This window comes from Mauremys reevesii, linkage group 7 (assembly GCF_016161935.1).
Source record: "Mauremys reevesii isolate NIE-2019 linkage group 7, ASM1616193v1, whole genome shotgun sequence".
NCBI classification, from domain to species: Eukaryota; Metazoa; Chordata; order Testudines; family Geoemydidae; genus Mauremys; species Mauremys reevesii.
In genome coordinates this window covers 66586797-66613340 of record NC_052629.1, presented here as the reverse complement: position 1 = coordinate 66613340, position 26544 = coordinate 66586797, and the positions used below count along the sequence as shown (strand labels likewise).

General features: G+C 45.0%; 1 protein-coding gene across 14 annotated transcripts in view; it reads left to right on the top strand.

Annotated features, from left to right (window-relative positions):
• The window catches only part of WDFY4 (WDFY family member 4), a 251942-nt gene that overhangs the window by 37494 nt on the left and 187904 nt on the right, over nt 1–26544 (top strand). For 12 of the 14 annotated variants that reach the window (XR_005601150.1, XR_005601151.1, XM_039546658.1 and 9 more), the window contains 7 exons: nt 2750–2939; nt 4155–4344; nt 9106–9266; nt 10939–11391; nt 12952–13056; nt 16588–16778; nt 19797–20410. Coding sequence is in view for 12 of the 14 variants with exons in the window: in XM_039546658.1 (XP_039402592.1) it covers nt 2750–2939; nt 4155–4344; nt 9106–9266; nt 10939–11391; nt 12952–13056; nt 16588–16778; nt 19797–20410 (1904 nt within the window). In the remaining 2 variants the exon portion in view is untranslated. Of the gene's footprint in view, nt 1–1596; nt 1723–2749; nt 2940–4154; nt 4345–9105; nt 9267–10938; nt 11392–12951; nt 13057–15683; nt 15716–16587; nt 16779–19796; nt 20411–26544 lie in introns of those variants that run through there. The other 2 variants (XM_039546662.1, XM_039546664.1) reach the window with 2 other exon arrangements.

Genomic DNA, 26544 nt, shown 5'->3' with positions numbered 1-26544 from the left:
ACAGTCTCTGATTTCCTCGCATTATTTCGATCTACATTAGTAGGATGCCCCCCTGGTTTAGGTGGGGATAAGTAATAAAAAGAGAACAGAAAAACAGGGAAAGAGTGTGTAGTGGAGTGTAAGGAAGTCTAACAAAGTTCTGGTTTTTCCCATGATGACAACTTCAATGCTTTTTTTGAAATATCAAATATTTAAAAAAAAATAATCTTTTTTTGGTGCCCCTTGCTTTGCTGGTGCCCTAAGCACATGCTTAGTCTGCCTATTGGGTAATCCAGCCCTGAATAACAGATATTACCTCACCCATCTTGTCTTTCATTTCCTGAAAAAGGGTTCTGTTTTAGTCTTGGTTAGATTTGCTTTTGACTGCAGTGATATAAGTGTACTGTTGGCTGTCCCAGAACTCAGCAGGCTGCATGGCTGTACCAGGAAACCCATGGGAACCATATTCTAGGCTAGGGGTGGGCAAACATTTTGGCCCGAGGGCCACATTGGGGTTGCAGAACTGTATGGAGGGCCTGGTAGGGAAGGCTGTGCCTCCCCAAACAGCCTGGCCCCCAACCCCTGACCCATCCAACTCCTCCTGCTCCTTTTCCCCTAACCGCCTCATCCTGGGACCCCCCTGCCCCTAACCACCCCCAGGACCACACCCCCTATCCAACCTCCCTGTTCCCAGTCCCCTGACTGCTTTGACCCCTATCCACACTCCCACACTCTGACAGGCCCCCTGGGACTCCCAAGCTTATCCAACCCCCTCATCCCCTGACCGCCCCCCAGAACCTCCTGCCCCTTATCCAGCCCCCTGGCTCTGGCCCCCTTACCATGCCGCTCAGAACAGCAAATCTGGCAGCCGTGCCACCTGGCCAGAGCCAGCCACGCCGCCGCGCTGCTCAGCAGGAGTGCGCAACCCCGCCACTCAGAGCACTGCCCACATGGCGGCAACATGGCTGCATTGGAGGGGGGGACAGTGTGGGAGGGGCCGGGGGCTAGCCTCCCTGGCTGGGAGCTCACGGATCGGGCAGGACGGTCCTGCGGGCTGTAGTTTGCCCACCTCTGTTCTAGGCATTTGGGAGGAGAGGGAGATGAAATCCAATAGCTGTTGGGTAGCATGTGAGTAGCTTTGATCTGGTGGGAGTCCAGGATTGGAAATCACACCTGCAGGAGTCATTGGTTGCCTGAACTCACTAAGGTGGTGAGAGAGAGAGAGAAGAGTAAGCAAGAAGCCAAGATTCCTGAACAGCCTATTCAGTCCTTTTGTAAAAGACCATGGGACTTAATAGAGAATGGTAACTTTCCATAGAATGTTTAAGCCATCCTATAGAATTCTAGAACAAGGACTATTGTTCTGTGACGTTCTGTAGATTGTCTTAACAGCGCTAGAGAAAGGATCTCACTGTCTGTTAGATTCTATAGAGTTTGAGTAATATCCATGGAGCCCTATTGGTTTAATCACTGTCAAATTCAATAAGGCTTTTCCATAAGTACAGTTTGGACCCCTCCTTCATGAGAGATTAAAGGGTGTGAGCAGTAAAATTTCTCAATGGGCCAGAAGAGAAATCCAAAGGCTCCCTCTGGAGTGGTACTTCATTGTGTCTGTAGTGTGTTGCTGGCACAGGCTAGCCCAGAGTTTTGTGTTACACTGAATTACCATGCTGGTTCATTTCCCCCCTATGCACATTGGCTGAGATTTCCAATGCCAACATAAACACACAGCCCCCACTGAAGGTAAATGTTTGCTTTGAAAATCTTAGATATTGTTTAGAAATCTAAGTGACAGTAAAGCACATGAGGGTGCTGACAATTGCGAGGAGTCCGAGTGATGTCTTCTGACCAACCCACAAAATAGGGCCTAGTTCTGCAAAATGCTAAATGGCCTTAATTCCAATGGAAGCTAATGGGAGGAGACCAGGTCTGTACCTTGGACCTCCTATAATGTAATACATGATATTTATTATGTGTCTGCTTTGGCGTTCTATGTGCTTGGCTTAGAACCAGCAGTGAGCTGCATATAAGGTACAAGCAAAGGCAGGGAGAAGGTAGAAAGATGCCATCTATCCTGTATTAAGTATTGGTCCAGAGATCCTTACTAAGTGTGATTAAGGCAGGTATAACTATTCTTAGGTACTTGAAGGTGCAACAAGGGATTGTGTAGGTGCAGGAAAGATTTACATATTAAAACTAAGGAGAGGTTCTACTGGGCAGAAGACATTTCTTGAGGGATCACTTTTGCTTCCAGCCATGAGGTCCTATGAGAGTTCCACCAGAACAATGACACTGTCAACCAATAAACAGAGACCAGTGATAGTGGGAGACTGATCTTCCACTGGAGCTGGGACCAAGCTGTGGAACTCCATGCTGCAAGAGATAAGAATGACCCTGGAACTGGCCAGTTGCAGAAATGAATGAAAATCTCATTCCATCAACTTATCTTTCCCTCCAATTTTTACACCTGCATGGCCCCCTACACACCTGAACTATAAACTAATCATGTTACGTCTGCAGGCTGGGATTGAGGACAGATCTTCTTGTTCTGATGGTTAGATACTTGGGAGAGGCTCTGATATTATGGTGATAGCGGCCATAGCAGTAACTAGTTACACAGCATAAAGTATTCAGCTGCTTTTGTTTTCAGTGGAACTGCATCCACTAATTTAGGATCAGATTTGACCTGATATATTCAAGCCTATGGAGCCCTTATACACTTCCCAGAATTCTGCATTTAATTTGCATTACAACCAATTTTCTTTTCCAGACAATGCTCAACTTATACAGGGAGGAACAAGGTTTAGAGGAACTTCTGTCAGCTGCCGAGCTTCAGTCTCTAATTATAGCAACGGCCTCACTCTGGGACCAGTGCAACCTCTCATGGAAAACACCCACAGGCCGTGTGCTTCGGACAATTTCAAAGGCCCAGACCAAAACTGCCATCGTGTACCTACAAGGTTTGATTTTTCCTGAGCACCCGTGCAATGAATTCCTGCAAGAAAAATCGCACTTGGCTAGGTTTCATTTCTACATTCCCCCAAGAGTCAATCACTTGCAAATGCATGAGCTTCTAGGCTAGAGCTCAATCTAGTGCTGGTGGGAACCTGGGAACTGAAGTCCTTTATTTATGCATAGAACAGAAAGTTACAGGCAGCAGCATGTCATGTGCTGTCCCACCTCCACCAACGGTACCCAAGGCAAGAAATACATTAAAGAGTTACAAGTCACATGACCGCAGAGCCAATTTGCTTCTCTGGTGTTCCCCAGCATTCTAAATATTGCTCCCCTGATATTTGCGTAGCACCTTGCTGAACTTCTGTCAGCTGCAGTGCCCAGTGCTTGGGGAATCCTGATTGGTTGCCAGTGATAGTTTGGCTTCTTCCTAGCGGGAATTTTCCATTAGATTAGGGGTGTTTTCATCTTTTAAAAAAATGCAAAGATTACTTATCTCCACCCTGCAAAAGAAAAAACAATCAGGATAATTTATAATAAACATTCTGCCATCAGAACCTCCTCATAGGGTGTAAATGTGTTTTGGTTTTTGTTTTTTTGTTTTTTTTTTTAATGCAAAAGTCCCCAAACATGGTTTCTTCATTCACACCACTTGTGAGACCAGGTCCTTGTGTAGTAAGAGGTAGACCTGACAGCAATTGCCAGCATGACCACACTTGGAAGCTGGGCTACAAGACTAAATGGAAAAGACCAGTCAACAATAGTAGGTTCAGGGCAAAATGTATCCTCCTCATTGTGCAAACTATTAATCTCTATCTGAGAATAGGTTATCTTAATACAAGATAATCTAATTATCCATCATCCATTTACCATGTATCAAAAGGGCTGGACTCACAGTATGTAGATTTCATTGGGGGCAGATTTATGTTCATAAAGCTGCTTGTGTTTCTGTGGGTCAAATACAGAAATTTAATGGAAGTTGAGGAATGAACTTTTTTTTATTTTTAAATTTTTTTACTCTAATCTCTAAAGCCAGCAGTGTATTCCTGTATTCTGCTCACCACCTCCCCAAATCTCTTCTCCAGCCAAAAGAAGAATTAACTGCCCTGTTTGATTTGGAAATGTAATGTCAAGCATGTTGTTACATTTTGTCTGTGATTTTGCAGTTGTTTGTAACATCAGGCTGTCAATACTAAAGATGTGCTGTCATTTATTCACAGCTGCGGACTGCATTAAGATAGCCATTCAGAATCTATTCAAATTGGCTGACACCTTGCCGGCTTCTGACATGTGTGAGGCAGTTAGCATCATCCTGTGTTTTGTGAAGGATTCCTATCCTATCTCCTCAGCTTTGCTTTTGGAGTTTGAAAATAATGATGGATACCAGCTCCTGGTAAAAATTTTACTTAGGTGAGTATGGAGTTTTCACTTGGTTTCTAGGGGATGATAAAGCATGGGTCTAATTAAATATAATTTTCAGAGGTGATGATGGCTTGTTTTAAAATTTCAATTGCATTTTAGAAAGATCCAGGTAATATAGTGGGCAGGTGAAGCACTGAGGTGCTGGTAAACAAAGGGTCTCATTTAGCAAACCGCTAACAACACCGCATTGCTGTTTAAAGAGCGGAACCACAGCATAACTTCTCCCTTTGAAACCACAAGGGGAAGTGCCAGTTGAAGAAGTTAGTGTAGAGGTAGGTTAGGGAATTACCTAAATTGAGACCCAGACCAGGTTTTTTTCATCAGACGCTAGTATATGGATAATATTAGGAGAGACCTCAACCAGACCTGCTTTGCTCAGAAAGGCTCCCCTGGTCATGAACTCTTTATCCAGAGGAAGCATTTCACCTGACGGAGCAGATCTCTAAGTAAAAAGCTAAATCCACTCTGCATGTCTAGGATTAATATGCTCATACCTGGACAAGACCCAGGGGTTACCCTGGGTAGAGCTGGGCAACATTTTTTTTGACCAAAACTTTTTTTGGTGAAAAATGCAGATTTGGCAACACTAAAACATTTCACAAAACGTTGATTTTTGCCAAATTGTTTGTCAGGATAAAACCTTTTAAAAAAATTCTGAAAAAAAAAATGAAAATATCAACATTTCTGATACATTTTTATTTTTCTGTTCAAGATGAATTTTTCTTTTAAATTTATCTTTTTTTTAGAATTTAAAAATGTCCCAAAAAAGGCTCAAAATTGAAACAAAGTGTTTTGTTTCAGGTTGAAAGAAATATTTATTTTGACCTGAAACAATTTTTTTTTAAAATGGGCTCCATGGATATTACTCAAAAAAAAAAAAAAGAAAAAGAAAAAAAAAGAAATTAATTGCTTCAGAATTTCCACAAAACCAAAAAAATCCATCATTTGCCCACCTCTAATCTTGGGTCAAAACACAAAGCAGTTTTGTCTGCTATTTCCACTATTATTGCATTCTTTATTAAGGCCTTGAGTTTACTACATCAACAGCCAGTGGAATAACCGTGAACCAGTTTTCCCAAAAGCACTGAGCAGTCTTGTTCCCACAGGTATAGTCCTCAAGTTAAGAGAGTCCCTCCAGACTTTACCATCCAGCATAGTTTCCACCATAGCCGCCAGCCTCTCCTCCCTCTCCCTCTCCCTCCCCTACCCCCGCATTAGTGAAGGCCTCAGGGCTGCCCGGGGGGGCAAGTGGAGCAATTTGCCCCAGGCCCCGGACCCCACAGGGACCCCCACGAGAATATAGTATTGCAACTTTTTTTTATGGAAGGGGCCCCCAAAATTGTTTTGCCCCAGGCCCCCTGAATCCTCTGGGCGGCCCTGGAAGGCCTTGTCTGCACCAGAAATACAGCCATTCCAGGTAACTCTCCAGAAGAGTTCTGGTGCTATAACTTGTACCACTTCCCCAGATAAAATAACTGTCTATAGTAGGGCTTTTGCCAACCTAGCTATATTGATTAGGGGGGCAATTTTTTCACCTTCTTAGCTGACCTGAGCTCTACCAGCAGAAAAGCACAGACTAGCCCCGAGAGGCAGAAAAACCTGCAATTTATAGGGCTCCAGGCTCCTTCCCTTCCCAGCATTCTTTGCCAAACTGGGATTGACAGGCAGGCCTCCCAGCCTTTCCCCACTCTTTCAGTGAGTAAGCTTCCTGTATGCTGATATCCTGAATCTGTTCTGTAGGTAAGGACAAATCTTCCAGGTCCCATTTCCCGCTTTTTTCTCTTAAAACCAGACACCAGTGTCATGCTGACTGGACTGGCTCACGACTGTGAACGCCTACCTCAAAGCAGACTGTCAAAAATAGACAGACACCTCAAACCACTGGTGTGTCCTGTAGTTAGATTTCACAAGCCAGTAACAAACGTGAACTCCTGGATCATTGTAATAGTCTCACCATGGAGTCACAGACAGTCCCCTGTGACTCTCCAGTCTGTCTTGCCACGCAAGCAGGGGCGGCTCTAGAAATTAGGCCCCCCCCAGGCAGCGGTGCTGCGCTGCCCGCCCTCCGGTCCCGCCGGCGGGTCCTCCCCGCCCAGCTCCTCGGCTCCCTCCCCGGTCCACCGAGCCCCGGGGACCGGCGGGGGTGCCGCCGGCATCACCGAGCCCTCCACGACGCCGCGGCCCGCGCAGCGAAACCTCCGGGCCGGGCACGGCTGCGGGCGGCCCGGCGAGCTGCGCTTCCTGCCGCGGTCATGGCCCCGGCGGGTCCAGCGACGCGCCGCAGCCTCCGCCCTCATGCCCGGCCCGCGCCGCCGGTCGCCGCGCTCTCCGGCTCGGCAGACCTCCGGCATGATCCCACCAGCCCAGCCAGCAGCCCCCCCCGCCCCCGCTGTTGCCCGCTCAGCCAGTTGCAAGCAAGCTGGACTTACTGACAAATAGTCACGTACACCAAAAATCACACACTATTCAGTTTGTTTCCAGTCCCAAGAGACCAGTCACTTACCCCACATCAATTGGTACCCTAGATCTTACACCAAAGGCAACACTTGTATTCAAACCCATAATAAACCCATAATAAACAAACATAATAAAAGGTTTATTAATTAGGAAAAAGAAATGAGTTATTTGCAGGTTAAAGCAAGCAAACATACTGTGGTGAACTGCATTCAATTAGGGTGAACTGCAAAGAATGGGGCAGACATATTCAGGGCGTACCAGCACAGCTGGGACCTCAGTCTTGAGACTCAACTTCCCCTGATGAAGCTTAAGCAGATCTGAGATAACAGAATCAGGACCCAAGGATCTTTTATAAAATTTTATGTTCTCTTTGACAAGTTGGAGTTCCTTGGGGAACAAAGGTAATTTAGGATGACTTAGCTATACAAATTAACATAAGGCAATTGGCTTGTTCCTCCACTATTCACAGAGGATGATTGTCTATACATTTCAAAGAGAGATGAATACAGAGATATCCCATGTTTACAATTTATTTAAATTCTAGGATGTTCTTTTGATCTCTGAATTATCAGAATACAGCATAGACAGGGACTGTTGATTACATTGTCGACCCTACTCATACATATGTAAATACACAAAACACAACCATTACCTTCCCACATGTCTTTAAGGGTCGAATTTGAGTAATTTATTTTGCAGGATGTTTAATCCTTTCTAGCCATGCATCACAGATACACACAACTGAGTTGCAATCTAAATCCTAAGAGTGACAATGTTGTAGTGATCTGTCAATTCTCTGGCTTCAGTATGCTGTCTCTGACCTTGGGAGATTTCCTGTGTGTTTGTTTTTATTTCCTTCATTCAGCCCCCAAGTCCATAGGACGAGCTTCCTTGCACCTAGCATTTCCAAGGGGTGATGGGACCATCAACCAATCCTTTGTATTGTGATATTCCTTGATGACCTGTCTGATTTTGATAGTTCTTTTGGACAGGCAGGGGGAAACACTCTTCCCATCTGAGTTCACAAATTTAAAGCAAACATTTTCAACGTTATAAAGCAAAACTTACATATTTCCTTACAGCATGGCATACAAACATTACAAATAAGATTAACACATGTAGCCACTTATGAATGTTCTATAGAGTCTAAACTTTAAATACATTCTTATAAAACCAATACCTATTTTGCGCAACACTAATACATAAGTGACCTGGTCTGGTCTCCAGCTATGAGTTTGTCTGTTATTAGCTAATGCCTGCAGCCTTGGCAAGAGCTACCACCCAGCCTGCCAGTGTCACAATCATCTGCCCCCTATCCCCATTGAAAACCCTAGAAGGGGAAAAGATGGTCTTTTATTCCCTGAGGCTTTTCTAATTTCTAATGATAGCTTGTTCAGGCACACATACCTGTGCACAAATAGGTTTGAGGAGAAAGATTGCACCAGTCCCAATCATAAGAGCAGTGTACATAACAACATGATATATGGCTGACTGCTTTTCACCACTTGCTCTTTCTCCCTTTGATCTAAGCTACTGCAAATCTGGGAGATGTTTGGAACCAGCCTATGGTTTAACAGAGACTTCAGTGCACTAGCCATGTGTCTAAATCCCATATGGATAGCACACATCTCAGATTAAACAATGTCTTCCCCTTTCAGTGGGCCCATGCATCTGTAAATCTCAGGCAGTTTTGTAGAAACTAAAGAATTATATATGTTTATGATTTATATTTTGCTAATTGTGTTTCCTTTTTTATTTTATTTTTAAGTACAGGGCTAACATTCTGAGTTGGATTTCTAGAGCTGTCTGAAATATTCCAAATTTTGATTTGTTTTTTAAATTATAAATTTGTTAATTTTGACCCAAAAAATCAGGATATATTTTTTGTGAACAATTTCCCCTTTTCCAACTGGTGCTGTGGATTGTATTTCTAGTGGTACATGTGATGGGACTTAATTTCAATATTGGCTAGTTTCCTCTTTTGCAGTGACTTATTGACCTCATCCTTTTGATTATCTGATTCAGTTTGTAGTTCTTCCCCTGATCCAACTGTGGAGTTAGTCAAACTGTCAGATTATCTGGAGAACAATTCAGTTCAATCAGTTGTCCAATCAGTGCAACAGAAAGCATAACAGATTACTTTGGTGGAAGGATCTGGGGGAGGGAGAAAAGTGAGAAATTGTTACTTCAGTATCTGGTGTCCCTGTAGAATGGGTTCATAAAAGGACCTGGTTATTGTAAATATTACTGAGCCACAAACATATGACTACATACCCCGCTCTTTGTTTTTAGGTGGGAGGGATCTCTGCACAGTGAAGGAGACCACCATGTCGAAGAGGTGCTGGATCTATTGACTTGCCTCACAGTCTGTGGGAAAACTGAACTGAAAGTTTCTGGCAACATTACACATCCTCAGCTACCGCACTTTGATTTTGAACAGAGACAATCCTCTGGTACTGTATATACACATACAAATATTAGTGTGGGCTTAGCATGGGAAAATAAACCATTATGCACAGCATGGGCATGACAGAAGAAAAGGTACATGATTGCATGTGTGCATCTGCAGTGCTAAGGTTACATCTACATTGTGACCAGGGGTATGAACAGCAGCTCATGTCTGGTTTAATGGCTGCTAGTTTGCTAAGAATAGAAGTGAGAACTGTGTGATGTGGGATTCAGCGTGGGTTGCACAGGCCCGCCTGACGCCCCCGGGGTACGAACATGCTTGTGCAGCCAGTGCTGAGGCCTAGGCACTGCATCCTCACTTTTATTTTTAGCAAGCTAACTAGAGTACAGCTAGCATGGGTACATCTACACACGCTGCCGTTCACACTGGCAGCTGCAGTGGAGAGGTGCCATAACCCACATGGCATGGATAACACAGTCAGTACAGCTGGCTGGCAAATGGGCAAAATATCATGTAAATGTTCAAAATAATTTACAATATTTCTTTAAAAAAATCACAAACCGTGCTTATCAAAAAAAAAACTCATTTTACAATGAGAAATATAAAAAAACCCAAATTATTCTATCAGCATAGTCACATAGTGGGACTGTTTAAAAAAAATCACTTTTGAAAACGTTCTTATATCTAAGTCTTAACTATACAGCCCCAAGGCATCCCAGTGGGGACTTATACAGATGTGTAAGTGTTTGCAAGATGTGGGGCCTAAAAGGATACATGGAAAATTTGATGAAAACTTAGCAAACCAACAATTTTTCATTTAAAAAAATGCTGACGTTGTAAGAAAGGGGTAGCTTTGCAATGAGGATTTTCCATTCAAAACATTTCTATTGTCTCTAAACACAGTTTTTTACCTGTTCTGAGTAATAATTTGGTACTGCCTGTGGACCACCCACAATTGCACTACCCACAAAGTCCCTGATCTGAACAGCTTACAGTCTAAATAGACAAGACAGGCCCAGCGTGGAGAAAGGGGTAGAACCTACAGAGGGATCAGTGGGATGGTTTCCCAGCACCATGCTGGCATCACTATTTTTGTTTTTGTTTAAATTTTGTGGAGTGGGGTTTGGTTGGGAGGGGACTAGCTAAGCCGAGACACCAGGGGAGGGAGGGAGTGGGACAGGGCAAGGGAAAAGAGGCTATGGAGGGGAAGTGGAGTGAGGCCGAGGTGCAGAGACTGGGGATTAGAAGGCAGGAGGGGCCAGGAGCAAATAGCAAGTCAGCACAGGACAGAGAATGTCTGGAGTCAGACCTGTAGAAAACACTTTCATGGCATCCGCCATGCCTGCCAGTCCTTCCTGCGGTACCCACTGAGGCTGCTCTTGTGCCTGCTCCTGCCAACTTCAGTTTCTCTGGACCCTGGGGCCGGCTCCTCCCTGGAAATTTTTCTTCCCTAAGCCCACGTGGCTCAGGGGAGTTGGGGTACTGCATAAAGTTAAGTTATGTTGTGGGTCACCCCTGCACAGTTCTGGGTCCTGAGGACAATCAGGAGAGGGGTGTTCCCACTTTTCCCCTGTTCCCCTATGCTCCAATACTTGCTGAGATTGGATCTGTCTGACTTGTGCTCTTAGGTATGCCTTAATAGTGCAGATAGGGCGTCTGTATTGGGCTTGAGATAAGAGTGGTTAAAATGATCTGTCTTGATTTCTGTTTCTCAGGAATGACAGTGAAAAACCTCCAGGCTTTTCAGGTGTTGCAGTCCATCTTCCAGAAAACCAGCGACCTGCACCTCTGTAGGAGAATCTTACTGGCTATAAAAACCATGTGGGCCTGGGACACAATGAACTTCTTCCTCCTGGAATGGACACTACAGCCCATCTCCCAGTTCACTGACATCATCCCCCTCAAACCGCACCTGGTTCAGATACAGTTCTTCCAGCTGGTGGAATCAGTTGTGCTAGAACTGTCCTACATCCCGCATGAAATCCTGAAGAAGGTTGAGTGTTTGATAAAGGAGAACTTGGTGCCATCCTGCACCATAGCTGCTCTGAGGTGCCTTCACAGCATCACCAAGAGGGACTTGCTCTTCACTGACATATTCAGAGACTCTGGGCTCTTGGGCCAGCTGCTGACTCAGCTGAGGAAGCAAGCCAAGATCCTGAGGAAGACAGGTACAGCTTGTTTCATTAGCAATGAGTGGTGGGGCAGGCAGAGTTGTAGGAAAGAGATCTACACTGAGCATGTAGAAAGGCCAGTATTACATGCCAAGGTGCTAGAGTTTGTATGGAAGCTGCCTGGCCCTGGCTTAAATTCCTGAGCTGCTGATGCCACACCAAACTAGTTCCCTCCTGAAATCTGACTTTCTCCAGTTCCACTCATCATATGATGCAGCTTATGGGCTATGCATCAACCACAGGACTTAACCTCTCTCAGCAGTTTTGTCTCCAGTGGCAGCCATTAAAAAGTCGGCCCAAGTTACCAAAATTAGCGTCTCACTTTGGGTTCCTTGGGAGCCCAACTTGAGAGCCTGGGGTTGACTTTCACAGGTGCTGACTATTCTCATTTCCAGTTAGTCACTGGGAGCTGCAGCACTCAGCCTCTCTGAAAATCAGGCTCAGGTTATCTCATTGTGGTCACAGCAAGGTCCCCGGAGCACCCACGGCCACTCCCAGAGTCTCTTCCTAGGCACAGTTTTATTTTCCAAACAGAGAGGAAAACAACATGGGCGTGTCCTTGGCTCCCTGGGGGTTTTCCCCTCTGCTTCTCTCAGTCCTTCCTGCTTAGGGCTCACTGCAGTACTCTATTGACTGAGCACTGCCTCCCAGGGCTCTCCCCCAGAGGCCCTTTTCCTCACTGCCCCTCCTCCCAGGGGACTGTGGCAGCCTCTCCAAGGGAACTTACTGTTGTTCCTGCTCCCTCTTCCTTACTGACTGCCTGGCTTTTTATAGCCTCAGGTGCTTTTATAGCCCCTCTTAATTGGCCAAACTAGAAGCATCTGTTCTAGACAGGGGAGCCAGACCCTAGGTACAAAAGGAACACTGACAGGAAGGTTAGACGCTGGCTTCGCTGCAGGGGCAGAGTTTAGGTTGTTTGGGTGCTTTAATGATGCGTTTTCAGACTTTAAAATGTTTGGCATCCTTTTAAGTATCACTTTAATTCTGAATTTCCTGGTTAGTAACAATTTGGTTTTTGATCACTACTATATTCTTTAATGTATTTTCATTCTTAAGTCACTGACATGAGCCCTGTGCCTTAATGAAGAGTCTTGTCTAGTAATGGAAGGAGGTTCTGATTATTCTGCTAGCTGAAAAGACAATATGGACATATCTATCATAGGTCCTTTTACCATACTGTCTGAGCACCTCACAGTCTTTACTGTATTATACTCACAGCATCCCAGTGTGGTAGAGCAGAGCCATTATTCCCATTATACAGATGGGCAACTGAGGTGCAGAGAGACTAAGTGGCTTAGCCAAGGTCACACAGGAAGTCTGTAGCAAAGCAAAGGTATTGACCCCAGGTCTCCAGAGTTCCAGGTTAGCACCCTGACTATTGGACCATCCTTCCTCTCTCTCAGTATTTTATCAGGTGCTGTAGGTTTCATGTAGACTGTGCCAGCATTCATGGGAGTCGTATTTGCTGAACACTTGTGCTGAGAGGAATTCTAGTTACCAGTAACCAGGTGTCTTGTGGGATATTTGGGGGGAACTCTCTTTGTTTTGCATATGCAGCTGGGACCCAAGCACCCTGTCTCGAGCAAGGCACTGAGAAAGAGCTAACCTGTGTGATGCTGAAGATGGTTGCTGCCCTTGTCCTGGGATCTGTGAGGAACGCTGGTAAGAGAAGATGTTTCAACTGTCACAGCATCGCCTCCGTGATACTTGGTATTAGATGGCCTGGGTACAGCATAATGAGCATCCAACTCCCTTCTTCTGTTTGTATGTTTTATTCAGAAATCATGTTGGATAGCCAGGAATGTAGCAATGGCCATATTGCATTATGCCATTGGTCCATCTACTCTGGCTCCCGTCTTCCAGCTGTGGCCAATACCTAATGTGTAAGAACATAAGAATGGCCATACTGGATCAGACCAATGGTCCATCTAGCCCAGTATCGTGCCTTTTGACAGTGGCCAGTGTCAGATGCTTCAGAGGGAATTAACAGAACACTGCAGTTATTGAGTGATCCATCCTCTGTTGTCCAGTCCCAGCATCTAGCAGTCAGAGACTTAGAGACACCCAGAGCATGGGGTTACATCCCTGACCATCTTGGCTAATGGCCATTGATGGACCTATCCTCCATGAACTTATCTAGTTCTTTTTAAAACCTTATTATAGTTTTGACCTTCACAACATCCCCTGACAACAAGTCCCAGAGGTTGACTGTGCCTCGTGTGAAGAAGTACTTCCTTTTGTTTGTTTTAAACCTGCTGCCTATTATTTTCATTGGGTGACTCCTGGTCCTTATGTTACATGAAGGAATAAATAACACTTCTTTATTCACTTTCTCTACACCAGTCATGATTTTACAGACCTCTATTATATCCCCCTCTTAGCTGTCTCTTTTCCAAGCTGATAAGTCCCAGTCTTATTAATCTTTCCTCATATGGAAGCTGTTCCAAACTGCTAATCATTTTTGTTGCACTTTCCTGTAGTTTTTCCATTTCCAATGTACCTTTTTTGAGATAGTGAGACTAGAACTGTGCTCAGTGTTCAAGATGTGAGTACACCATGGATTTGTATAGGGGCATTATGATACTGTCTTACTATCTGTCCCTTTCCTAATGATTCCTAAAATTCTGTTTTTTTTGACTGCCGCTGCATGCTGAACAGATGTTTTCAGAGAACTATCCACAATGACTCCAAGATCTTTCTTGAGTGGTAAAAGCTAATTTAGAACTTATCATTTTGTATATATAATTGGGATTGTTTTCCAATGTATACTACTTGGAATTTATCAACATTGAATTTCATTTGCCATTTTGTTGCCTAGTCATCCAGTTTTGTGAGATCACTTTATAACTCTTCACAGTCTGCTTTGGACTTAATTATCTTGAGTAATTTGGTATTGTCTGCAAATTTTGCCACCTCACTGTTTACCCATTTTTCCAGATCATTTATGAATATATTGAACAGCACTGGTTCCAGTACATATTCTTGGGAGACACTTGTATCTATGTCTGCACTGTGAAAACTGTCCATTTATTCCTGCCCTTTATTTCCTGTCTTTTAACCAGTTACTGATTTATGAGAGGACCTTCCCTCTAATCCCATGACTGCTTACTTGCCTTAAGAGCCTTTGGTGAGGGACCTTGTCAAAGGCTCTCTGAAAGCCCAGGTCCACTGGTTCACCCTTGTCCACATATTTCTTTACCCTTACAAAGGATTCTAATAGATTGGTGAGGCATGATTTTCCTTACAAAAGTTGTGTTGACTCTTCCTCAAGAAATTGAGTTCATCTATGTGTCTGATAAATCTTTTCTTTACTATAGTTTCAACCAATTTGTCTGGTACTGAAATTAGGCTAACTGGCCTCTAATTGCCAGAATCGCCTCTGGAGCCTTTTTTAAAAAATCCACATTACAATAGTTATCCTCCAGTCATCTGGTACAGACACTGATTTAAGTGCTGCGTTATACACCAGTTAGTAGTTCTGTAATTTCACATTTGAGGTCCTTCAGAACTCTTGGGTGAATATCATCTGGTCCTGGTGTTTAGTTATTAGTTTATCAATTTGTTCCAAAATCTCCTCTTCTGACACCTCAATCTGGGACAGTTCCTCAGATATGTCACCTAAAGGGAATGGCTCAGGTATAGGAACCTCCCTCACATCCTCTGCAGTGAAGATGGTTGCAAACAATTCATTTAGCTTCTCCACAATGGCCTTGTCCCTTGAGTGCTCCTTTAGCACCTTGAGCCTCCAGTGGCCCCACTGATTATTTGGCAGGCTTCCTGATTCTGATGTATGTAATTTTTTTTTTCTGTTTAGTTTTTGTGTCTTTTGCTAGTTGCTTTTCAAATTCTTTTTTGGCCTTCCTGATTATACTTTCACACTTGACTTCCCAGAGTTTATGCTCCTTTGTTTTCCTCGGTAGGATTTGACTTCCAATTTTTAAAGGATGCCTTTTTGCCTCTAACCACTTCTTTTATTCTGTTGTCTAGCCATGGGGGCATTTTTTTTATCCTCTTACATTTTCTTTTAATTGGGGGTATACATTTAATTTGAACCTCTATGATGGTGTTTTTAAAAAGTTTCCATGCAGCTTGCCAGCATTTCATTCTTGTGACTGTTCCTTTTAATTTTCCTTTAACTAGCTTCCTCATTTTTGTATAGTTCCCCTTTTTGAACTTAAATGCTACTGTGGTGGGGGCTTCTTTGGTATCCCCCCTCCCATGGATGTTAAATTTCATTACATTATTACATACTTCAGAGCAGCAGCGTGAAAACCCCCATAATCCACTAGGCCAAGAGGAAAACTTCCTCTTCATTTTAAAGGTTCGTTTCCTTTTGAGTTTCTCTTAATAGTTCAGACATTGTTACAGCATGTTTAATTGTATTACAGTAGTGCTTGCATTAGGGTGACCAGACAGCAAATGTGAAAAATCGGGACGGGGGTGGGGGGTAATAGGAGCCTATATAAGAAAAAGACCCAAAAATCGGGACTGTCCCTATAAAATTGGGACATCTGGTCATCCTAGTTTGCATGTCCCAGCTGAGATCTGGGCCCCATTATGCTAGGTACTGTACAAACACTGAGCAATAGGCCCTGCCTGTAAGATCTTGGTCTAAATAGGCAAGAGGGTCAAAGGATGGGAGGAGAAACTGAGGCGCAGAGCGATGAAGTGACTTGCCTAAAGTCACCGAGCAGCTGAGTCAGAAATAGAACCCAGGTCTCCTGAGTCCTAGTCTAGTGCTCTATTCACTAGATGCAAAGAAGGAAATATTTTAAAGACATACATATTTTGTATGAGTGAGTCCTTCCCCCAGTAATCCCTAATTTGTCCCTAGTCACCTACTCTGTAGTGAAATCCGGGATGATTTATACAATGACTTAGTTGTAGACCGAGGAAAATAACACAGCCATCCATTCTACTGGATTTTCTTACATGGTACCTGTTTCCAGGTATCTACATATCCACTTAGACACTAGACCCGTTATGTGCTGGCACTAGTAACTGATTTGTGCACACAAACTGGATACTTGCGCACACACACACTAGGTGTGTGCAGTTGGAGCCTTGTGATAGTGCACAGTTAACATGGAAAATTTGCCTCTGTGTTCAAACCTATATTGTGATTGGACATAAACCATGCTCAGTTATATGGGCACCAATTGAACTAACAAATGGCATCTGATTGATTCCTAGTTGTTATAAAAGATTATGGGATGGTACCATACATCAAGATATTTCTGGATGATGAGTGCTACCGAAGTGATACCCTCTGTATCTTGGAGCAGCTGTCCGTCATCAACACCGAAGAGTACATGAGCATAATTATTGGGGCCCTCTGCTCTTCCACTCAAGGGGAGCTGTACCTGAAACTGGACTTGCTAAAGGTGATTAACATTGCTTCCCATTTGCTTCGTCGTCTACTCTGAATATTCCTGGTTTAGATGGCTGGTGGCTCCCAGCCTCATTACCAGCAGGAAAGTGAAATCAAATGCAGGGGCAGAGTTAAGGTTGTTTGGGTGCTAGTCACTGAGTGTTTTAATCATTGGTGTGTGCACAGACACTCCCTAATGTCTTGCAAAATGCTTTAGAGAGTTAAAATAGATGTATAATAGAGAAATAATGGCTACAGAATTGCAGTTTACATATTGTTGAGTACAGCTACAGCAGAAGGAGAAAAGGGAGACAGATGGGAGAGGAAGCTGAGACTTACAAAGAGGAAGTGAGAGGACGTAGAAGAGGGTAAAGGTAGCAGCTGAGTTGGGTGTGGGGATGAAACAAATGGCTTGATTCAGGTTTCATTTGCAGAGGTGTAACTCCATTGACCTCAATGGGGGGTCATTGCTCACATATACCAGGGTAAATCAGAAAAGGATCTGGTTTCAGTTGGAGAGAAGGTGATAAAGGGGATGGAAAGAAATTTACTCATATTCTCTAATGTATTCCTAGAGGCCTGATAAAAAATCCATTAAAGTAAATGGAAAGAACCCCAATGATTTACTCTGGATTAGGCCCTTGGTTGGCAAACTAGAAAGCAGCAGCATTAATCTGGGATTGCATTCCACACTCATTAGCTGGCCTTATTTGAAGTCCCCTCTTAGCTGCTAACACAGCAGCTAGTCTTTGTGGCACAGTAACTGTGCTCATTAAAACAATCTGACAAACCAGGGGACAAAGCCCGTTGCTCTGACCTGAGCAAACAAACTTTTGCTGAAGGTGGAGAAGTTAAGTGCAGCTCCCGAACTGATATGAGAACAAATGCAGCTTTGATGTCTAATTCTGACAAATGATAACCATGTTAAAACATAATGTAAGCAAATGAATTTATTATCTGTGCCCTTTGGGACTGCGATTGTGTTATGCACAAATTCAGATTGATTTGCTAATATATATTTAGCTGTTAAACTGCGAGCCCAAATGTGATTAGCTCTCCCGTATTCCAGAGTGGCATGTGGACAATTATGAGGAATAACAAATAATGGAATGTGAAATAAATTCTGTTAGCTATAACTGAGTTAGGGGTTTCCAGCAGGCATCCAGTTGTATAGATTCAAGACAGAGGAATACTAACTCATAGGCGATTAAATTGTAACCGAGTTAGAGCCGGAGAAAATGTTGTTACTGCTGACCTTTCCTGAAATGTGTCAAAACCATCCTGATAACTTCAACTCCAACTTATTAAATTTACTCCCTGTTCAGGAGTCTGTGCCTGGTTTGATACATTATCATGCGAAATTGAATGACAGTAATAAAGTCCCCCTTCCTACAGTTCTGGCAAGCCCTTTCTCATAGTACTAGCTCCTGTTATAGAGAGAGATTTATGATAGAAACGCTTTTCTTCAGTGGATTTGGAATTAAGCCTCTCATTTGATTTGAGAGGCTTTTCTGTATGACTCTCAGCCAACATAAGGTTTAGTGTTCTTCAAAGTAGCAAGAGACAAACCCAAATCCCAAGTGTGTTACCCCTGTTTATCTCTTGTGGCTTCTGCATTTAATAAATTGCACAAGGAAGAAAAGTTAGGGATGGGTTAGATGCAAATAACTGGGCCTCATTCTTCTCTCACTGATTTTTACACTCAGATTATTCCAGTGTAAGTGAGGCCTGAATCAGGTCCAAAGTATCTCGACTTACAGTGGAATGGTTTAGATTTTAAATACATGCAGTGATACATAGCACTCATTTATAGCCTGATACAAAGTCCATTGAAATCACTGAAAGACTCCTACTGACATGCGTGGCCTTTGGATCAGACCCTCAGCGCTTTTTGTCTCCAAAATGCTATACAAGCATTAACTCTGTTTGTCCCTGGGAGACAGGAAACTGTTATTGCTAGTTTAGTGCTAGGAGAACTTACTCTCTGAAATATCTTTTGGACCATGTTATGTTGCTGGTTTTGAGCAGAATGGGTTCTGGTTAACATCTGATGAGCCATTATGGCTCTGTATGGTCACTCTATCTGTGCCAGTTGAATGTGGAATATTTTTCAATACATTGGTTGTAGCCATTGGTAGATGCTATTGGAAAAGTCCCATCAGCCTCTAGAAGTTTTGCTTAAACTATTTTAAAATAATCTCTGCTCTAAGGTATGTGGAATGCGCCGGGCTGGTTTAAGGCCTAGGCACTGTGGGCCCACGTCTATAGTCCTGTCTCCTTGAGTGAGGAGATTACGCTGAAATCTCAGCTCTCACTTTTAGACAAAAGTAGGTTTCTAGCCCTCCTGGTTGTGAAGAAAAGCTCACAACCATGAGCAATGTCTCTGCTGCAGTGAGCTCTGCCTGCATATGCAGACAACCTGAAGTGACAGCTCAGAGATGGGGTGAACTGCCTCATGCATCTCCGTTGGGTATTCACTCCAAGCCCCACTGCTCTGGGGCAACCCGCCCCACCTCATCAGGGGGTCTTTATGAGTCAGGAGGAGATGGGTGCAGCTGCCCCCATCAGTAAAGCAGATATACTCTGGCTGCAGGGGCAAGCAGTGGGGGCACCTCTTCTAGTGCTGTTGACCTAGAGTTCCCTGTAAGAGCAGCATGAAGCCTCCCTTCCCCTGGAAGTTGACTGCTCCTGGTCTCTGCTTTGGCCAAACAGGCTAGCGACCGGCAGTGTTTCGGACTGGAACTTTGCCCGCTAGCTTGGAGCCTTGTAAGCCCCATCCCTGAGCCTCAGGGCTGCCTGCATAGATGGCTTCGGAAAACACGTTAAATTCCCTGATGTTTGAGGTGGTTGAAAAACAGGCAAGAAAGGTTTGCAAAAATGTCATTCCTCCTCTCCCCCCGCATTTTTGATCAACAATTGAAATGTTAGTGAAATCAAAATTCTGAGAACATTGTCTAGTCCAACTTGGTACCTACCTTATGTGACGTGAGGTTAAACGCTTGCTTTGTCTCCCTTCTCTCTAATTGCGCAGTCTCTCCTGAGGATCCTGGAGAACCCCAAGTGCCATTCGGCTTTCAGAACATGCAGTGGATTCAATGGACTCCTGTCTCTTCTCTCTGACATGGAAGGTGCGTTACAGGACCCGCCGTCAGGGCCGTGGGCAACTACGGGGCATAGCCTCATCCTGGAGCTTGTTTTGTACACACTTCAGGGGATAGCCGCTGCTCTGCACCTGGACCCCATTAACAGTGACTTCTTCCAAAGGAATGGCCTCTTTGAGAAGCTGGCGGAGGATCTCGTCTCACTCGGCTGCTTCTGGACACAGGGGAGCCAGCAAGTCCCTGTGCAGCTTGAGAAAGGAAGGACGTTTGCAGAGTTCTTGAACGCAGCCTTGTACTCGTCAGAACCTTTCCCAGCATGGCTCAAGAGTTGCATACGGATTCTGAGTTTCCTTGACCATATGATCAAAGGGACCCTGCATCTGGACAGCTGCTTCCTGGAGATAAAGCCTGCTGCAGAAGAACCACCCTGGGATGTTCAGAAGGGACAACTAGATCAACAGGAGGAGCATGGTACTAGCTTCAAACCACTGGAGAATAAATTACCTGCCTCTGACTACAGGGCATGGGCAGACCCTGAAGACAGGTAGGTCTTTGATTCTTTATTATAGAAAGACCCCAGCATCCAAGAGCAGTAATATTTGGGTGTTTTCTGGTGTCACTGAAGAGCCCACAGTATTTTACATGTAGTCATGAAATAAGCCTGACAAAGCCCCCTGAGCTGCAGGCTGATAGTATTATCTGCATTTTACAGGGAGAATGGTCATCAACCAAGGCCAAGAGGTGGTGTTACTTGCCCCAGGTCACACAGTGAGTCAGTGAGAGGGTCAGGAATCAAGCTGAGGAGTCCACACTCCCAGGCCTGTGCTCTAGCAGGCAGACAATGCTACTTTATAAAAGGTGAATGACCGCGAACATTGCAGCATAAATGTCAGTGTTTGACTTCAGAGGGACAAAGTAGGGACAAGCTTGTCTCTTTTGCCAACAGAGGTTGGTCCAATAAAAGATATGTCCTCACCCACCTTGCCTCTCTAATATCCTGGGACCAACAGGGCTACAGAACTGCACACAATTGTTTGGTTCAGTGGGACAAGGGGCTATGAGAGCTTTTTGTCTTATCCCTGGGCTCTGGATTATATACTGGGTGAGCTTTCAGAGTGATCCTGTCTCTTTGATCAAGTACCAGAGAGAGGCTATAGGTCACTGGAATTTGAAAACTATTTTTTAGCCTCTGCTCAAAACCACCCAAATCAATATTGACTCCTGCAATGGGATAGAAGATTGCCTCCAGTCACTGGGTGCAATGTAAATAGGCCTAAATCACTATTTATTTCAAATGCCCTGTACTGGAAAAATGAAGGAAGCAGCCATGCTGTCTGCCTCATTTTATATATATCAAGGCAAGAAGGTCAGGGAAGACATTCAAGGAAGGCCGGGAGATTTCCGCAACACTTGGAAGGTCAGATCTGTGTTTCTGGGTATCTTTTATTAAGTAGTGCCTTCCCACAACGTTTACATTTCTTCCCTTAAGAGACAGGGGAAATCTCTGGCAGTTTCCTGTGTCCCTGGCTGCAGCTCAGATCTCCCTGTGCTCTTACATACTATTCACTGTATTTCTGGTTGGAGCTAGAATCCAAGCGACAGAGGATTACAGATCTGGTCATGTCACCATGGAGGCATCTCCAGCTATCTTTTAAAGAAGGAAAATGACTAAGTCGCATTTGAAGGCCAAACCTTGACGTCCTGACTCATAGGAAACGCTTGTTGAAGTTAATAGGAATCTTGGTTGCGTAAATGCTAAATGCAGACTGGGTTAGCACCTCAGCATTTGGCCCGCTGTGATTCATCTGGACATTATCTGAAGCTGTGTGAAAAATCCTTGTAGTTTTCCTTGGCCAGCTGTCAGAATGGCTTCAAAGCAGGTCACAAGAGATGCTTACTGAATGCCCCGGTTTGTACTGAAGGTGGGATTCCACCTGGGGATGGGCTAGCTAGTTCAGATGAAATGCTGTGGTGAATATGCTGAGCGGCACATTCACTAGTGTTCTTCTCTTGGCCCAGGAGAAACTTGGAGGGACCTGGGTCAGCAGGCAGGGGGCTCGCTCAGGCTGGGCAGCAGGCTGAGCTGGGGCAGAGGCTGGGTGAGAAGCAGAGAGCCAAGCAGGGACTGGCAGCAGCAGGGGACAGGAGGAGTGACTGGCAACCAGGAGGCATGAGGAAACAGCTCTGGCTGGATGACAGCAGGACAATGGACAGTCCCCCATCCTCCGCCCTGATATCGCAGATGATATATTTTTCCCAATGAGACCCACCAGCCTGTAGTTAGGTTCCCTTATGAGAGTGAAGGACTAGAATGCTTACTCCAGGATACTAGGCCTGAGAGGTGCCCCGGGGCAAAGCCCTACTTCGACCCCTCTCTAGTACTGCCTTCCAGGGACTGAGTCAGGAACTGTGGGGTTGTATTATGGGACTCTGGCTGGATCAGTCAGATACAAGTGGCCTCTGGTTTTGGGTGCCCCAGCTTTTTGAGCCCTCTTGTGCCCTGAGGAGATGGTGCCTGGAGACATGAGCAGAGCCATGTTAGCCAGAGGCATCAGCAGAGGAGGGAGCTGAGCTCAGCAGCCAGGAGGCTTGCAAAGAGAGTGAGGAAGTTTTCACTGCCTAGGCATCAGCATTGAATGCTCTGCAAATAGGCATGGGAAATCCAGTGCACACGGTTGGCTTTCCTGATAACCTGCAGCTTCCCCTTAGCTGCTTCTCCCTCTTCACACTTCCCCCTGTGAGAGGCTGCAGCCCCCGGTGCTCTACTAGGCTGGGCAGGTCTATAGTGGCAGGGCCGGCTCCAGCTTTTTTGCCGCACCAAGCGGCGGAAAAAAAAAAAAAGAGAGAGAAAAAAGAAAAACCCGACTGAGCTGCAGCCGAAGAGGAAGAGAGGGAGTGAAGGACCTGCCGCCGAATTGCTGCCGCACACCGGGCTGTGCCGCCCCAATAACGGACGGAGCGCTGCCCCTTTCTATTGGCCACCCCAGGCACCTGCTTCCTTAACCGGTGCCTGAAGCTGGCCCTGTATAGTGGGAACCAATGTGTAACAACCATGCGTTACCTGTGAGGCCCCAACCTGCAGGCGAGTACTGAACAGTTAGTGAAAAGTAGGTGCCTGGGGAAAGGAGGGGATGAAGTCCAAGGGCCTGGTGACTTGTGCAGTCACTTCCCTGTGTGCCCAGTGGGTGTGAAATCCCGCTGGTAGTATTCCATGTCAGCGGCGGCTCCAGGCACCAGCGCTCCAAGCGCATGCTGGGGGCGGCAAGCCGCGGGGGGCGCCCTGCCAGTCCCTGCGAGGGTGGCAGTCAGGCTGCCTTCAGCAGCGCGCCTGTGGGAGGTCCGCCAGTCCCGCGGATTCTGCGGCAATTCGGTAGTGGGTAAGCCAAAGCCACGGGACCGGCGGACCTCCTGCAAGCATGCCGCCGAAGGCAGCCTGCCTGCCATGCTTGGGGCATCAAAGAAGCTAGAGCCATCCCTGCTCCATGCCTGCTTTGCCCTACTGTAAATGATTATACAGAGTACAGGGCCATGCAGGATTGGGCTCTTCAATCTCATCTGAAGTGCAGCCTCTTTGAGTGAGGACAAACTCCTTTGAAACCACTCCACAGTTCCATCCACTGGCTATGGCCTGTGAGAAGATGAGCAGGGTTTCTTGCTCCAGTGCAAATGCCTAAAGTGATTTGTATGACAGACGGGCGCCCTCCCTCTTGCGTTCCTGTGATTAGAGAGAATATTTTGCCGCAAGCTGTTTTAATGGAGGCTGATCTCTGGGAACCAGATTGCCCCCTGCTGCAGAATGGCGGCAGCAACTGCCTTTCCATAGGCTCACTGTGCTTAATGGCTCTTCAGCTTCAATGGGGCAGCTCACTTTGTCCCCAGCACCCCCTCTCTTAGTTTTAAGTAGCGGTGCCTCCTGACTGGATTTGGGATCAACAATGTGATGGCACCTGATGGCCTCGGTCAGGGCCATGCAGTGGGGAGAGGAAGACAGGGCCTTTCACAGGATAGTAGTGAGGAGGGAGCTCTGGCTTATTGGAGTATGGCAGGCAGGGAGATGGGGCCTTTTGGAAGATCATTGGGAGAGAGGAGATGGCCTGGGGCCTATTGGAAGATCATGGGGGAGGTAGGTAGGTGTTGTACTGAAATTGCTCTGAAAGACCTAAAGAGTTAAAGGTGTTTATAAACCCTTTCGCTGTCCAACGTTAAACAGTGATAGGCTGGTAGGGTTGTCAAGGTTGGTGGAAGCATTTCTGGCGGTTTTATCCCATGACATAATCTTTAATTAAAGATTAATCTTTAATTCCTGGAGACTCCAGGGCAACCCTATGGTTCAGGGTTGTTTTTAAACAGAGTGCGTGGTTTTCCTTGTTTACGTGGCAAACACCCAAAAAACTTCCATTCAGATTGAAACTTTATTGATTTAACACATGAAGTTAAAACTAGTATTTCTATTGAAACTTTGAGTGATTGATTGTGCAAAACAAACGTAGTCAGACCTTCTCAAAATCTGTTTCCTTGTGGAGTCAGAATATCAGTGTCTTTTATTTTCAGAACAACTTTCCCTTGATGAAAAGCAAAGGGTTAATTTTATTCCACCCTGGTGTGTAGAGGGCATTCACTTATCCTGCTGTTAACAAGCAGACAAACCCAAGGAGAAGGAGAGACAGGATAGAAAAGATGGGAGAAATACGGCTTGTGTTGATGTTTTTGGAACCCTGGACCGCTGGTTAGTTATGAGTGGATGCTTTGGCTGGCAAGTTGACCACGACGCCTGCAGCTTTGACCCCTGGTTAGTTACGGTCTGGTCAGGGTTGTGGTCTGGTTGGATTCTTTCTCCTTAGACGAGGCAGGTTTGGATGAACACAGAATAGTTGACTTCAGGATTCGATGAAAAGCCAAGAGAGTGAGAGAGGATAGGAGGAAAGAAATGGCAGGGCGAGAAAGTCACACAACAAGGGAATATAATATAGGATCTCAGGCATTGTTCCCTCTAAGCTGCGTGCACACAGATCCGAAACACCGTGCACAAGGTGAAACACACAAATTTGCACAGAAGCACAAAAATTTGCACAGAAGAAATTTTTTGCACACACGGCCTGTCAAAAATTAGAGGGAACATTGATCTCAGGAGCCTTTGTGGTGCTGGTAGTTCGATCTCCCCACTGATGGGCTGAGTGGATGTCCTAATGAGATGACTTTCAGCACTCACAGGTGAAAACAAAGTTCATTAAGCAAGAGCAAGGCCAGCCGGCTTCCTGTCAGGAAGAAAGTCCCTTAGGTGGGTCAAGATGAGTTTCAGTGCTGGCAGGTTGGGAGATGAGGGGAGGAGAGGAAATGAATTCTTTTTTTTAACCCCTCAAAGTCTTTTCTTAAGAACCGCAAAAAGGAGTAAAAGGGATGGAATATTTTGTCCTCATTATTTTGTCCACCAATTAAACCCATTTCTATAAGGCCCAGCTTGGCACAGTAACTTTGTTCCCATTTTTTTTTTTTTTACCAGATCTGAACTCACCACAGTGCTTTGACTTATATCAGTAGCCATTTTCATTGGACTTGTAGAGTTTCTCCATCTGGTTTTGTTGCACCTATTACAATAGTCATTTACTGAAAATAACTTGACCTATTTTTCATGGTTATTGTAACATCTTATGAACGTTCATGTACTTTTTACAGCTGAGCTTAGGGTAACTTTGTAAGTCCAATAATCACAACAGGTCTCTTGGATGATTGTGGGGAAGGAAGGTGGTGGGGCCCATTGGAAAATCATGGGGGGGGGGGTTCTATGCAGCCCTTGAAGGTGCAGTTCAGGGACAGGCAGAGATTCAAGCTGGTTCTTCTTTGTGCTCTAGCCCATCCATAATTATGGCACTGGCTGGGCACTTGGACAGCATTGTCAACCCAAAGCATTCAGAAATCATAAGTCAGCCTCTAAAAATCAAGAGAGAGGCTTAACATTTTTTAAAATCATGAATTTAGCTCTTTTTTTATTTACCTCCTAGTGTTTGAGCCTAACAGGGGCTGGTTTTCCAGCTTTTCTCTACAACCATGAGGGCTAGAAACAACTTTCTTTTTTAAATGCAAGCTGAGTTTCTCATGTAATCACAGGACTCCAGGAGCTGGGGCTTTAAGAAAGGCACCACATATTGATAGAATGGCGACAGTTGGTGACACTGCTTGACGTTGTCTCTTTTGCAGTTTTGCCGACATGTTCGGTGTCATAAGATCCCCAAACACAAGGGGCTCGCTTTCTCCCTGGTGTAACAAATTCCCTTGATTTCAACAGCCTTATGCAGCAGATGAATTTGGTCATACGAACACAGCTAAAGAGTGAAAACTACAAATAATGGAACCCAGGCCCCACTGAATTTAAGGGGAGTTTTGCCCTTGATGTCAGTGGGGCCAGGATTTCACCCAAACTTTGTTTATTTAAAAAAAAGTGTCTCCTTGCTTGTTTAGCCATCAAACATCAGAGCCACATTCCTCCTTGGTGTAGATGTAAAATCAGTGGAATTGCAGCCATTCGCACTGGAGCTGAATTTGACTTATTAAGCTTAAAGAATAACAAACAAGTAATTTTTTTCTGCAAGCGCTATTTAATAAGACAGCATTTGCCTTGAGAGTGCAGTAATAGTCATTGGTCACTGTGGGGCAGTGTCCCACGTTAGTCACTTTGCACTG